This window comes from Asterias amurensis, chromosome 13 (assembly GCF_032118995.1).
Source record: "Asterias amurensis chromosome 13, ASM3211899v1".
NCBI lineage: Eukaryota > Metazoa > Echinodermata > Asteroidea > Forcipulatida > Asteriidae > Asterias > Asterias amurensis.
The window spans coordinates 7,578,563-7,593,185 of record NC_092660.1 but is presented as its reverse complement, the minus strand read 5'-3'; the positions used below and the strand labels follow the sequence as shown (position 1 = coordinate 7,593,185).

At 37.5% G+C, this 14,623-nt stretch overlaps 1 protein-coding gene across 3 annotated transcripts in view; it reads left to right on the top strand.

The window, feature by feature from the left end:
- The window catches only part of LOC139945964 (uncharacterized), a 70,914-nt gene that overhangs the window by 37,373 nt on the left and 18,918 nt on the right, over window positions 1–14,623 (top strand). The window contains exons 1-4 of one of the 3 annotated variants that reach the window (XM_071943508.1): window positions 3,621–3,664; window positions 6,531–6,610; window positions 13,654–13,859; window positions 14,285–14,533. In XM_071943508.1, the coding sequence (XP_071799609.1) occupies window positions 6,568–6,610; window positions 13,654–13,859; window positions 14,285–14,533 (498 nt within the window). In that variant the 5' untranslated portion in view covers window positions 3,621–3,664; window positions 6,531–6,567. Of the gene's footprint in view, window positions 1–3,620; window positions 3,665–6,530; window positions 6,611–13,653; window positions 13,860–14,284; window positions 14,534–14,623 lie in introns of those variants that run through there. The other 2 variants (XM_071943509.1, XM_071943507.1) reach the window with 2 other exon arrangements.

Below are 14,623 nucleotides of genomic sequence, written 5' to 3'. Positions count from 1 at the left end.
TGCATAGAGGACATAATTGCATGCGACACCGGCATCCACACCATTCAACTATTAGCGGTTGCGCAATAATTGCGAAAACAGTAAACAGTCCACAAACGATTTGTGTTTACTTTTCGTGCCGTTCAAGTTTTAGACTATTTGCGTTATACATTCTACCACCATGGGAGTAGATTACTGTAAATAAAGAAACATTCGCTTTTATAGTCCTCAACTTGGATAATAAGTGTCCACTCTATCGACATAGTCCTACCATTGTTACGAAATTTTGTCAAGCTTTTGTTTGTTTTTGCAGAGAAAAGGTTTGGCCACATTTGATAATGTAAAACGGACTTTCACAGAGATTTTCTTTTTTTACAAATAGGTTAAGAAATAACCATACTGTATTTCGATACCAGCTATGTGTGCATTGATCTGTATTTCAGAACCATTGGGTTATAATTTTGAGCGCACAACATAACATTTTAAGGACAACGATATGTTATTCCAAGGACAAAATAATAGTTTTTAGGGGGAAAAAAATACATTTTGAAGAAAGTTATTATTGCTCTTTTCAAGGGAACGAAATATTATACTGAGAACATAACATTTTATTTCGAGCGAAAAATTTCATACGTACTCCACTGCACGGAACAGGAAACCTGACCCTGGACCGAGTTTGTGGGAGAGGGAGTCCCTGCAATTCACTCCTGTAAAGATAGAGTGAAAACATGTCCAGTTTCTGTTTTTCCATAAAACTAACTCTTTGGAATATCGTATATAGCCTCAACTTAATTCCATTTCTCGTTTATGTTTTTTTTTTTTTTTTTTTTTGCCGGTTGAAAGGGATTTAATTCTCCCATTAATTACAGTGGCTTACAAGAGAGGGTATATAACTAATGCTACATTTAAAAAAAATACTTTACATGCGGGTTGGAGTCTTGATGATTTTTTTATATTAATATTGTTTTTTAAATGAATATACGTTAACCTTGGATTTATTTTGATCATGATAAACTTTACAGTTAGACTATTACTTTTGTATCTGTTTGATTGGTAATTGTTGAAAGTGCAATCAACTACTGCTAAACAAAAAAATCAGAAAGAGTGTATTGAACTTCATCTGAAAACCTTTAAAAAAAAAGCGGGTTTTGAACTTCATCTGAAAACTAAAAAAAAAAATTTATAAAGATGATTCACTCCGAGAAGAAGTTGCTTTTATATGTATAAACAAATGTTTTTAACTCGAAAGTTACGAGGAAAAAAAATTAAAGAATTTTTGATCGCAATTTGATCGAAGAATGGTTGTGTCTTGGTTCGATTCAACATAACAAAACTGACTTATTCTTTGCGCTTTGTTGTGATTCAGTATTATATAAAACAACGTGGACTTGTCAAGGGCTCCGTTTTGCGTGCGATCTTTGGAAGTAATCAAATCAAGGAAAACAAGTTTAAGGTAACAATACACTGTGTTACTTGTTATCAGGCCTTATGCATTGACGTCATCCAGCCGCCACCCTTGAGGTTAAACGGTGACGAAACAATCGAAACGCACAGATTTGTACGCGCGGCAAACAGGATTAACCAATGAACAACTTCCATTTGACCTCTGGGTGAGGGCACCCTACTAAAATGACACCATGTGCGTAAGGTCTTGTGCATAAGGTCTTGATTTAAAGGTGGTTATGGTAGTATAAGCATTATGCGAAATTAATATTTACTTAAAATTACCCCGCCGTTGATAAGAATCTTTAGTAAAAAGAAAAAGTTCGCTTTATAAGGTGACTTTTGTTTGTCGACTTCAAACGACTTTTCATTTTCAAATTTCCCTGGTGATCGTGAGTGAATGCTGTGAACAAAACCGGCCAGAGATGCAGTTGGTAGCCGCTGTCATTTCGCTACACGTGGCCGTATTCGACGTTCATGATTTAAAACCAAAGTTTCCCAATAGCCAGCATTACATTCAATTGACAAAAAAAAACAATTAATGGTCAGCCTTTTTGCCGTTAATTAAAACTTTGGGCTATTAACACCAGCATTCTATCTTGTTTTTTTATGAGTAGCTGAGCATGAACTATCAATATTGGTTCATACCCTTGCACTATTTAGCAAAGAAACACATGACCGGTCGACTAATTTCGACACGTCTGTTGTATAAGTAAACATAGCAACACGCTCTTTTCGGCAAACAGGTAAGCTAGACTCATCATCAGAGACAGTTATCTGTTCTTTTCAAAATAAACATTACTCCCTGTCGAAAAAAAACTTGTTCAGAAACACTGGACACATTCGGTCACTGTCATAGACCAGTCTTTTCACTTGGTGTATCTGAACTTATGCATACAATAACAAACCTGTGAAAATTGGAGCTCAACTGATCGTCGAAATTGCGGGATAATAATGGAAGAAAAAAACCTGTGCTTTCAGATGCTTGAATTTGAGACCTCAAAATCTAATTCTGAGGTCTCGCAATCATATTCAAATATTTTAGTAAGAAATAATTTCTTTCTCTGATAGAGGTTACTTCAGTGGGAGCCGTTTCTCACAGAGGATTATACTATCAACACTCCATTGATCGATTCCAAACTTATTCTAACAATTGTTTTGAGATATTACCAATAGTATCCAGTGCCTTTTAAAATGAATTTAGTTATTATTTCGTTCAAAATAAAGACATAGATGAAAATCAATAAACAATAAATAATAGCAAACATGCCCGAAAAGTCAACAAAGAAAACAACTATTTTAGGGCCTAACAAATGCTTCTACATGCTGAATGAGAACATGTCAAGAATAATAAAGCATACAAATGCAACTCAGAAGGTGTTGAGTTCTTCATAAAATTTCGACAAGTAAATCTTTTTTAAACAGTTTCTCTTTTCCTAACCAGCCATTTTCCCCATTGTCGTCATACTACCCCGTTTTTTATTTGCATTGATCGTATACTTTACATTGATCGTATATTTGCCTTTTTGTAATTTTTTCCAAGATAAAGCTTTTCATTTGCTTGTTCATGTTCGTGTAATTGACTGTGATCCTGGTGAAGTGATCAAACGTTTTATTTGATGGATGTTAAATTTGCTTTGGGATAACGTAAAATATTGGGGTACTACATCGTAAAACTTCACTCAATAAAAAAAAATACGCAATTAAATATGCCATAAAACATGTCTCACAAAATGAATACTTTTTCATTTCGTCAACTGGTTTAAAGGCTACAGGAAATCCCCCCCCCCCCCCCATTTTTAACAGCTTTCTGCTAGAGGTGGCGCGTAATTTTAGCTGGCTTAATTCAGAAACTAAACCATAGCAGAAATTACAGATGTGAACAAAATAGTACACCTACTCTTATAAAAAAAAATAGTGCAGGACTACAACTGTACTATTAATAATCATATTAATAAAAAAATACCTGCTTTAAGAGAACGGAAAAGGTAAAATAAAAATCACGTCAATAACTGGCCAGTTTCCCCCATGCTTTGGTGAGAGTAATTTACCGTCATTTAATTTGGCCGGTACGACGGTTATCAACATATAGCAATAGTTTGTTGATATACTCAGGCGGATGGGTATATGCAGGGTGACTTTAATTGGTCAAGAAAACTAGTTCCGGAAGTTAAAGTCTATAAAACACTGGGTCCAGCAACTGAATAGCGCAGGCCTTCATTGAAACCGCTGAATTGAAAAGGTAAGTCATTTGTTTGGTATAATTGTTTTGTATTTTACATTATATAGGCCTAAACATAAAGTTTTTCGTGTGAAAAGTGATTCACATTTTCCACACATACAACTAAGACTCGGATGTTTGCATGATGGACATACAACAAACATAACAAATATAAAAAAAAGCTGAGTTACTCTTTTTGACTTTTGAATGTTGATGCATGATCTTACTTAAACAGTTGTATATGATAATAATTTCTAAAATTACTTTTTAAATAGGCTGAGACAACCTTTATAAGACAAAGATTTTTCGCTGCTTAAAGGCAGTGGACACTATTGGTAATCACTCAAAATAATTATTAGCATAAAACCTTTCTTGGTGACCAGTAATGGGGAGAGGTTGATGGTATAAAACATTGTGAGAAATGGCTCCCTCTGAAGTGCCATAGTTTTCGAGAGAGAAGTAATTTTCCACGAATTTGATTTCGAAATCAACTATCTAAACGCACACAACTTCGTGTGACAAGGGTATTTTTTCTTTCATTATTATCTCGGAAGTTCGATGACCGATCAAGCTCAAATTTTCACAGGTTTGTTATTTTATGCATATGTTGAGATACAACAAGTGAGAAGACTGGTCTTTGACAGTTACCAATAGTGTCCACTGCCTTTAACTGCATTCTTAATCCTTCTTGCAGGCGGAACTTTAACTCTGACCTTAAGTATGTAAACTGCGTCAACCATGGTATTTGTGATAGTGTTGAAACAGTTTTGTTTCGTAATCAGTTTCTTAAATGTGATGACCTTGATACTCTCGGTCGGCTACTCAGATCGTTCTGACAATCCCTTTGTTTCATACTTTGTCAAGATGGTATGGGGGTCGTCCGAGAGTGTCAGGGTTATCCTGTTTCTTTATTTACGTGTTTATGTCCCGTATACTGTATATTAATTTGATGTAATTTTTATAAATATTTTCATCTTCTCAATTTTTTGAGGTTTTGAGGAAATAAACAAATAAATAAAAACAACATTATTACACAAGTGGAAAAATGCCATATTCAGTTATTCTGGTGGGTTCCTTACAATAAGCAAAGACAAAGAAATTACCTGATACTGATGTCATGTCGAAGGTCATAAACAATGTTGACAGGAGCTCATCCATATTCGGTTAAGGATACAGCGTCAGCTATTAAAAAGACTTTAGAATTAAACTTATGAAGAAAGTGCTATCCCTAGAAAAAAGCGGAAAGATTGGACGCATAAAAAGCGACGTAAACTGAATGAACAATGGAAAACGTTGCGATCGGGGAGGGGGGGGTGCGACTAAAAAAAAATTGATTTTGGCACATGAAACATCACACGATGTATGAGTAGCCTGTGCAACTAGTAAATGTTACAACCCACTTGAATCTCGATCACAACTTGCTCTTCAATATGGTACAATGTAAAATAATGAATAGCGACAGAAAGTGGCATACTGACGAATGCCATTGTGTTTACACGACGACAAACTTGCAATTCAAAAGTTCGGCATATTATTGCAAATAAGGTAATAAAATTTAATTATTGTTTTTAGGTTTGGTTGTAGTTTTGAATTGGTTTCTGGCTATGATAAATTAACCATGGTTGAAATGACCATGGTTGAATACCAACCTTCATATTATATAACAAGAGCACAACACAAGGCAATAAAACTGACAGCAGTTGTCTGGGTTTTTTGGGTTTTTTTTCTTTGCTAAAATAAATCCGGGAAATTTATATTAAAGTCACCTGGAAATAGATTTTTTTTTTCTTTCAAACATAAGAGTATATGCTTACGAACAATAAAACAATTTTTTAGTAATTGTTTGTCACGATTTATATGTTTAAAAAATATATAAAGTTGTTTGGGGGGCTGACTCCGCCTACCCCTTTTGTGACGTCAATCGAGGCAGACTTTGCCTGCAATGCGTATAGTAAACACACGTGCAAAGTACATGTACGTCCAAGTCGTGAGTTGGCACATTTCAAAAAATGTTTTTCTGCATTCAGCAGCAATACACCTGGTCGGCATTGCCAGAAAAAAAACATTTTTATTTTTTTTGAAACTTACAAACTCACGACTTGGTCCGTACATGTACTTTGCAATTGTGTTTACTCTACGCATTACAGGCAAAGTCTGCCTCGATTGACGTCACGAACAGCGCCCTCTCGGGTCGGGGTCTACTATTAAATTTGTAAATAACATAAGAACTGATTTTTTAAAACCTTAGTTAACTGTTTATTCACATTCCACTCATCAAAACACATATATTAGTGACAAAAGCTTTAATTTAAAAAAATACCAGGTGACTTTAAGTACTAATATAAGTGCAGTCAGTATTTCTAAAGTTTTTCTTTTTTCTTCTAATTGTTTAGTGATTCCCAAATCGTACTGTGGCGCAATAAGCTGCCAATCCAGCCAGGAACACCGGGCCGAACCCCTTCTCTTTTTGATATTATGTGCATTGGGTCATTTTACGTGCGTTACACAACACACGTGACCAACGGTTTTAAGTCCCATCCGAAGGACGAAGCAATGGTTAAGTGTCACGACTGTGACTCGAACCCAAGTTCTGCTGATTAGAAACACCAGCGTTTGAATTCGGTGCTCTTATCCACTCGGCCACGACACTTCCAGAATACAGCGTAATATTATATCACAGGCTACTATACAAAGTTTTTCTGTTGTGGGAATTACCTTGGGACCACAGCACTCCAAACAGACCTAACTGTGGGTTAACAGTGCCCTCCGGCTAGTTCAGATGTTTAACATTATGCAACTGGTTATTAGCTACAACGTATATTATGGCCATTGTTTTTGAAAACGATTCTACTTTTTTTTACTTTTTTTTACTTTTCTTTTTTCAAAGAAGCATTAAATTACAGAAACTCCTTGTAGAAGCAGTCATGAACCGGCCAGTGATGTTCTTGATATCAGCGTTGGTCTTAGGTAAGAGTATGATACCAAACTTTGTTTTTATCCGATTTCGGGATTCGTTTTGCCTCACTATTTTCACTGACGGCATTTAAATAAGAGGAAACAGTCATTTTTTTGTCAGTTAATTGTCATGGCCCCTTTATAAAGGATTTACCACCTGATAAATATACACAGACACAAGGATTTGTTGTTGTAGTGAACTCTGCCAAGAGTTAATTTATTCCGTACTCTGAATTCGGTGGTAAAACGCCAATTCATTATAATATAAGGGATTTCCCTTTATTTAATTCCATCCAGTGATATTCACACTCATAAAGAAGTATACCAGTTCCCATTATAATACACTTTGCGACCAATTCGCAAAGGGTTCCAATCCCTCACTTTGCGAACGGTAAATTTCCAATCCGCAAAGGTTCCCACTTCTCGGCGATTTGCCAAAGAAGGTACCAGACTAATTACAAATATTATAATTATAAATGCACTCATTGACTGGAGAAAACTCCGGGTCAATGAGGTTCCCACTTCCAGCGAGTTGCCAAGAAGGTACCAAATTAATCTACTTCTTTATATACAATCACATCATTTTATTACCACCATATTTATCCATATCAATTCACATAAATTAATTTACCACTTCCTCACAGGCTACAATGCCTATTAGCTTCTTGTTTATAGGAACAACCTAAACTTACCGCTTTAAGTGTAAGTTGTAAGATTATCAGTCATATCAATCTCTACCACGTATTCCGTATTACCCTGACCCTTCCATTAACCCCAGAGAGGGAGGGAGGGAATTTTGCGAAACTATACAATCTATCTTAACTCCTCGGTGGCAGAATATTCAATGACAGTTCCCAGAAAGACAAGCACCCTTTCCCCAAATGCATTGCTTTGGTTGGTTGAAAAGAACAATGGAACCACGTCTGAATGCGCCCCGACTGTGCAACCTGACTATAATTATGCATATTTCCTGGTGTTAAATCGGTTTACTGCGTTACGCATTAAACCCTATTACCACCTGATAAATATACACAGACACAAGGATTTGTTGTTGTAGTGAACTCTGCCAAGAGTTAATTTATTCCGTACTCTGAATTCGGTGGTAAAACGCCAATTCATAATAATATAAGGGATTTCCCTTTATTTAATTCCATCCAGTGATATTCACACTCATAAAGAAGTATACCAGTTCCCATTATAATACACTTTGCGACCAATTCGCAAAGGGTCCCAATCCCTCACTTTGCGAACGGTAAATTTCCAATCCGCAAAGGTTCCCACTTCTCGGCGATTTGCCAAAGAAGGTACCAGACTAATTACAAATATTATAATTATAAATGCACTCATTGACTGGAGAAAACTCCGGGTCAATGAGGTTCCCACTTCCAGCGAGTTGCCAAGAAGGTACCAAATTAATCTACTTCTTTATATACAATCACATCATTTTATTACCACCATATTTATCCATATCAATTCACATAAATTAATTTACCACTTCCTCACAGGCTACAATGCCTATTAGCTTGTTGTTTACAGGAACAACCTAAACTTACCGCCAAAGCAAATTTTGATATAAAAATTTGCCCAAACACCCCCCCCCCCTTTTTTTTCTTTTTTTTTTTTAACAAAACTTTCTCCGAGTGTCAACCCGTCTGATAAATTTTGATGGAACCAAATGAATCATGTCTTGCCAGTACGCACCTTCCGGGAAGGGTTAATGAGATGGGGTTGTTTTATAACAGGTGCGTTTTGCATCTCCCGAAGTATCTTCTTTGCATACATTATTAAATCCCAAGTGCAGCGTTTTTCTGCCCTCCTTTAACTTTACCTTGATACTTCACCCTTAACAAAATGTCTGACCAAATTAACCGTGTGTTGGGTAGGATGTTCCTAATTACCTTTAGGCTCTCTTTACCCTATGTCTACTCTGTCCCGAATTTTCCTTCAAGATATCTTTGGTCCCTAGATATATCACTATTGTCGTCGGGACCTCGCCTTTTGCCAGGTATCTCCTGAGCCTAGTACCAGCCGTCCAGGCGTGCCCTAGACACGTCTTTCCATGTCACTGTACCACCACTGTGTCGCTGCTGTGGCGAATGATACTGTCCCGGTACCCACGTTCTTGCATCGGATTGATGAACATCTTTAGGCTCCCTTTTACCCTATGTGTTATCTGTTCCGAATTTTCCTTCAAGATATCTTTGGTCCTTAGATGTAACACTATTGTCGTCGGGACTTCGCCTTTTGCCGTATCTCCTGAGCCTAGTCCCAGCCGTCCAGGTGTGCCCCAGACACACGCCTTTCCATGTCACTGTACCACCACTGTGCCGCTGCTGTGGCGAATGATACTGTCCCCGATAAACATCTGTATAAAAACAAATTCAAAGAAAAACAGCCTGGGTAATCTGTTCTGACCAATATTTTATCTTGTCAAAGTCTTGTATGTAGTTGAAAATGTTGTACACAATTTGTTAACAACCAACTCAACATTCACCAATCTTGTAAATGATTATTTATCTTAAACGGCAATATGCTAATTAAAGAAGCGGTTGTCTACACTGCTTATTTATGACCTTGCTACAAGCTACCCCCTTTTAGACAATTGAAAACATTAAGTCTGGCCTAATGTAGGATTCAAGTGCTCCAGACTTCCATCTCCCCATACTTTTGATTTGTTCCTCCCGAACCCCAAACATATCCTGCAACTATGAACTGAAAAGGGTGTGGGGTTTACCTGAAGGCCTTAATCCCTACTTTAAGATGTGATTAACTTGTCTGGCTGACATAGGGTCCCCCCTCAATGTACAAACGGTGAAGTATTGGCATTCCTGTCAATAGAAATGATTGAACTTTACCCACTTGATCCGTTTTTGAATATCTTAGAACTACTTGCAAATTCCCTTCCTGATTAAAGGAAATATCACCAAGACGCAACGCCCGGGAATTTGCCATCGTGAGTTGTAAACTCACTCACCCTCAGAATAACCGAAAAGGGCAACCAAGAATGCTGCTTTTAACAGCAGAGCTTCATATGCTGATTATACTTTAAACATTAACTATGCTACTTTAATAAAGGTCATATAGGTCAAATATGGTATGTCTGCAAGCTATGCTGCAACCGGAGCAACTGATTCCTTTTTAATCATTAATCTTCTCTTTTCATCTTCACACTCTTCTACGTTTGCATCGAACATTTTTGTCTTCACTGTAAAAATTACACCCTGTAATTGAACCTATTTTTAATCATGCATCTTGTCATTTCATGTGTATGCTCTGTTACATTTTAATCCAACATTATAATGGGTTACTTTTTGTAACCACTTTACGAATTGTTATCTTCACTGCCAATAATTACACCCTGTAACTTGAATAACCGGATCACTCGATCATTTTTAATCATGCGTCTTCTCATCTCATGTACATACTCTGTACGTTTAGTCCCACATTATAATGTTTGTTACTTTTTGTAACGACCGAATTTTCGTCTTCACTGACAATAATTACACCCTGTAACTTGAATAACCGGATCAACTGATAATTTTTAATCATGCGCCTTTGTTGTTCATATACGTAAGCTTTACGGTTTAGCCCGCCTCCATTGTTCGTTACATTTTGTACCGACATTTTTACGACACAACGTGTCATTGCCATGGAACATCAGTGCTGTGTTGACCGCCAGATACGAAAAACCAACCGATATTGGAAACGTACACCTGATCTATGCAAATCAACGCTTTCAGGTTCAAGCTATACTGACCTCCCTGCTAAGCTATGGTAGCTGCTACTGTTACCGATGATACTTAAACTATATAACGACTAAAAAAAGACTAAATTAACAAAGCTTTAATGTGTATATTGATAGCATAGCCAGATAAGCCTTACCCTGGGTACCGCACCCAGTCCTATTCAATGTTCCCGCCAAACCATTGAACCGTGTAACTCTTTATACTTAACAAGTATAAAGCAGATTTATTCTAATTCGCCTCAGGACCCAACCGAATAATTCAATATTTTGCAGACTGGCGGTAAAAACTAACCAGACTGCTCAGCACTGGAAATGTAATGGAACATCTTGAATCTTGCCGAGGGTCCAAGCGTCTACAATCCTCTTTCATCTTAGAAACAATGAAACTACCCGTCGGATCCTCCCATTTGTGCAATTTATGAACATATGAAATATAACTGCAAGCATAGAGAATCACACTGGATTCACCAACTCAAGACAGTCAAGCCCTTTGGCTAAACATAAACACTGGTGTTAAATAACTTCCCGTTACCCCCACTTCACTTCTGCTTGAGAACTATAATGTTGTTTATATTCTGTAACTCAAGTATAAATTAATTTTTTAAAGTTGTCCTATATATTTGTTACTATAACTATCTCATGTAAGTAACCCCCCTTCTCTTTTCCACAGGTCCCTCATACCTATTTTTAATACCATCGTACTTTTGATCTTGCTTTTCTCTATTAATTGACCATTGATAATTGCATCATGATGCAACTTGTTCTCTAATTCTACCCTTTCATGTTTCCCTGCATTGTTAACGAACAATGCATTTACCACTTTTATGGTCCAGTAATCCATCCTTTCATATGAAACCTCCTTTGTCCTCGCCACTCTACTCGTATTGGTTCATAGCCACCAATTGTTTCTGAAATAGAAACTTTGATTGGCTGTTATTTTCCCGCTTCTTTCTTTCCTGCTTCTTTCTTCATTTAATCCATTTCCCCTCTCTTTTTCTATGAATGGATATGTATTTGTTTGTACTTGTTTTATGCCTCTGAACTAGGTCCGGTTTGGATCGAAAGCTAAGGCCATCTATACCACCCTATTCATTAAACATATGAAATACCAGATACGTATGTACAAATGGAAGAAGATGCAAAGGTCTTTAATTTTAATATTATGCAATAGGCTACCCCTTGATTTATGGAAGCTGGCCATTTAGTTCCTAATAATGATCAATCATTCCGAAAGGTCATAATGAAACTTGGTATCGCCCTTCTATTCTTTATGTACACTTTGTTCTAGAGCTTGATTAACACATGGTGCTGTGACGTGCAATGCCCATAATTCATCGTCAATTATGCCCATGATCTAACTGGTGTTAATTGCTGCCTCATTCTAAAAGTGCGCCATCCCCCCTTATTGGACGAGCTGCTGCTCTCTGTGTGTACGATCTGACACTATTTCAATAATTCTATGTGTTCTATGGAGATGAGCTCGCAAATACACTGCTACATAAGTCAAAAAATGCAGAGGTCCATGTAATGTATAGAAGTAATTGGACGCCTGTGTTTATTATCTTTCCATATTATAAAACCCCCCTCGTTTACAGCCAGCAAGAATTATTGTGTCTTGACCGCTATTTGTACTAATATAGGGTCACTCTGCTTTATAAGATCACAGCGAAATCCACAAACTCGCTATGAATAATCTTAAAAATTTTAAGGTTAGCGGTAGGCTATTTGTACTACTATAGGGTCACTCTTCTTTATAAGATCACAGCAAAATCCACAAACTCGCTATGAATAATCTTAAAAATTTTAAGGTTAGCGGTAGGCCCTCGCCCAATTCGCTACGAACCGATATCAATGGATTAAAGGGAGTTGATGGTTAATTCATATGCTGCATGTTATCCGCCATCGGTATGCTTCAAGAGCCCGCTGTGCAATCACTACTGTACTTATTTTGCACCCTGCATTTGAAAGTTGGGCACCACCCAGTTCTATTGAAGATGATGTCCCTCCTAACCTACTACATGCCCCATCCCTGTTATGTATGGAATACCCTGAATATTGACTAGAGTTTGCCAAGTTGTACACTAAACTACTAGGCTTACTTATTCCTGATTGGCCTGACTGACACAAGCTCTGACGAACTTTCATATTAAACGGCAAGCTGCCAGAAAAATTATGATTGTCCGCCCTTTCTTGTCCTTGTGTACCTGTACTCATGCTTTGAGAATGTTGGTCCGTTATACCCCGAGTTACGTGTAAAGGCCATGAAATATCCTGACTATCAATCTGTGGGATGTTCGCAATTATTGGCCCTTTATACATACTAGATGTTTGAAACCTTTCCGTATTCACGGTACTCGTGTTACCTACTAGCGTTACTGTTGGGGCTGTACTTGCCCCAGCATTAGGTCTGAAAATGTAGCGACTCACCCGATTGGCCCGGCTAGTAAGCCATCGGCTTCACCACTCTCTGTAGCCGCCCATCTTCGCCCTCCTCATCAGGTATCACTTGGATTTCTTCGATGCGGTTCCCACTTCCAGCGAGTTGCCAAGAAGGTACCGAATTTTGCGAAACTATACAATCTATCTTAACTCCTCGGTGGCAGAATATTCAATGACGGTTCCCAGAAAGACAAGCACCCTTTCCCCAAATGCATTGCTTTGGTTGGTTGAAAAGAACAATGGAACCACGTCTGAATGCGCCCTGACAATCCCAATCGCTTATAGCCCCGACTGTGCAACCTGACTATAATTATGCATATTTCCTGGTGTTAAATCGGTTTACTGCGTTACGCATTAAACCCTATTATAAAACCCAACCGTAGAAAAGTGGGACGCAAAACACAATGTCCACAGATTTACATTAAACTTACAGTTTGAAGATAATGATAGTAGAAAGCTTTCCTGTAAACATTACTTGCTGAGGTGCTGTATTTTTTTTTTTTTTTATGAGTAAAACAATGTAATGAAAATAAAGTTCGTCTCAGTGATCATGAGACGAACATTATTTTAGCATGCAAAAACGTATTTCCATGACATTGTTGTACTAAATTCTCAAAAACTACAGCACCTCAGCAACTAATATGTTAAGGTAAATTTTCTACTATCATTATCCTTTAAGAGCTGGTTGTGTTTAGGTTTGCTTCAACTACTCAGTGTTAAAGGAAGTTTAAAATGAATAAAGCAAATCAAACATGTGGAAACATGCGGGGTTTTTTTTGTAGCCCATGTGGTTTGAAATATTTGTTGTTTAAGTGGCATATTTTGGCAAACAATGAGACGATAAATAAGTTTACTTCACATTCCTTTCCAGGCTACGTCTTTAAGACCAATGCAAATGCAAAGGAATTTCTCATCTCCAATGAGTCGTTCATGAAATTGGAAGAGGGGGAGATGGACCAGTATTTGGTGGAGAGAGCCACTGCCACAATGTCAGATAGTCAAATTGCAGCATTCTTGGATAGGCACAATAAACTGCGAGGAGAAACTGTGCCAGCAGCCTCCAACATGAACTATTTGGTAACTAAAGTAATTTTAATTAAGAAGGTGGCAGGCCAATCCTACTTATTCATTTAAATTATTTTGAAATGTTTCAAAACTTCTGTGTGCATTCATTTATGTTGACTTGTGTTTTAAGACATTTAATATTATTTTTTAAGACGACTGTTATTGCGTTTTCAGACAACTAATAATATTTTAATAGTTGGTTTGACACTGCTCTGGAATTGCAAAGGTCGTGGGTTCAAGTCCCACCCGAGTAATATGCCTGTGATTTTTTCTTCACAGAACTCAGGAAAGTAAACAGTGCTATAACATACATAATTTGGGGGTAAAAACTGGCGATGGCCCAACTTTTTCTGCGTAAGGTCTATGCCCTTTGATTAGGGGCTCCAAATGCTCCCTTTTAAACTTACTTGTGTACACGGTTGGTCTTTACCCCATAGGTATGGGACCCACAGTTAGCAGCCATGGCACAGGAGTGGTCTGAAGGGTGTAAATATGCTCATGGCAACCCAACGAACATCAGTCCATGGACATCCATTGGCCAGAACCTCTACATTGAAGCTCCCGGCTCCCCGTCGAATCCGGTGTTAGGATCAGGTCCTGTGCAGGCATGGTATAATGAGGATAAGTTCTATACGTATAGCAACGATACGTGTAAGCCCAAAGAGATGTGCGGACATTACACACAGGTAAAATATTCAAACCATTACTCATTCAAACAATTGTTCTTGCAGCGTTTCATTCAGGATTGCTTTTAGGGATTGGTGGTGATAACAAAA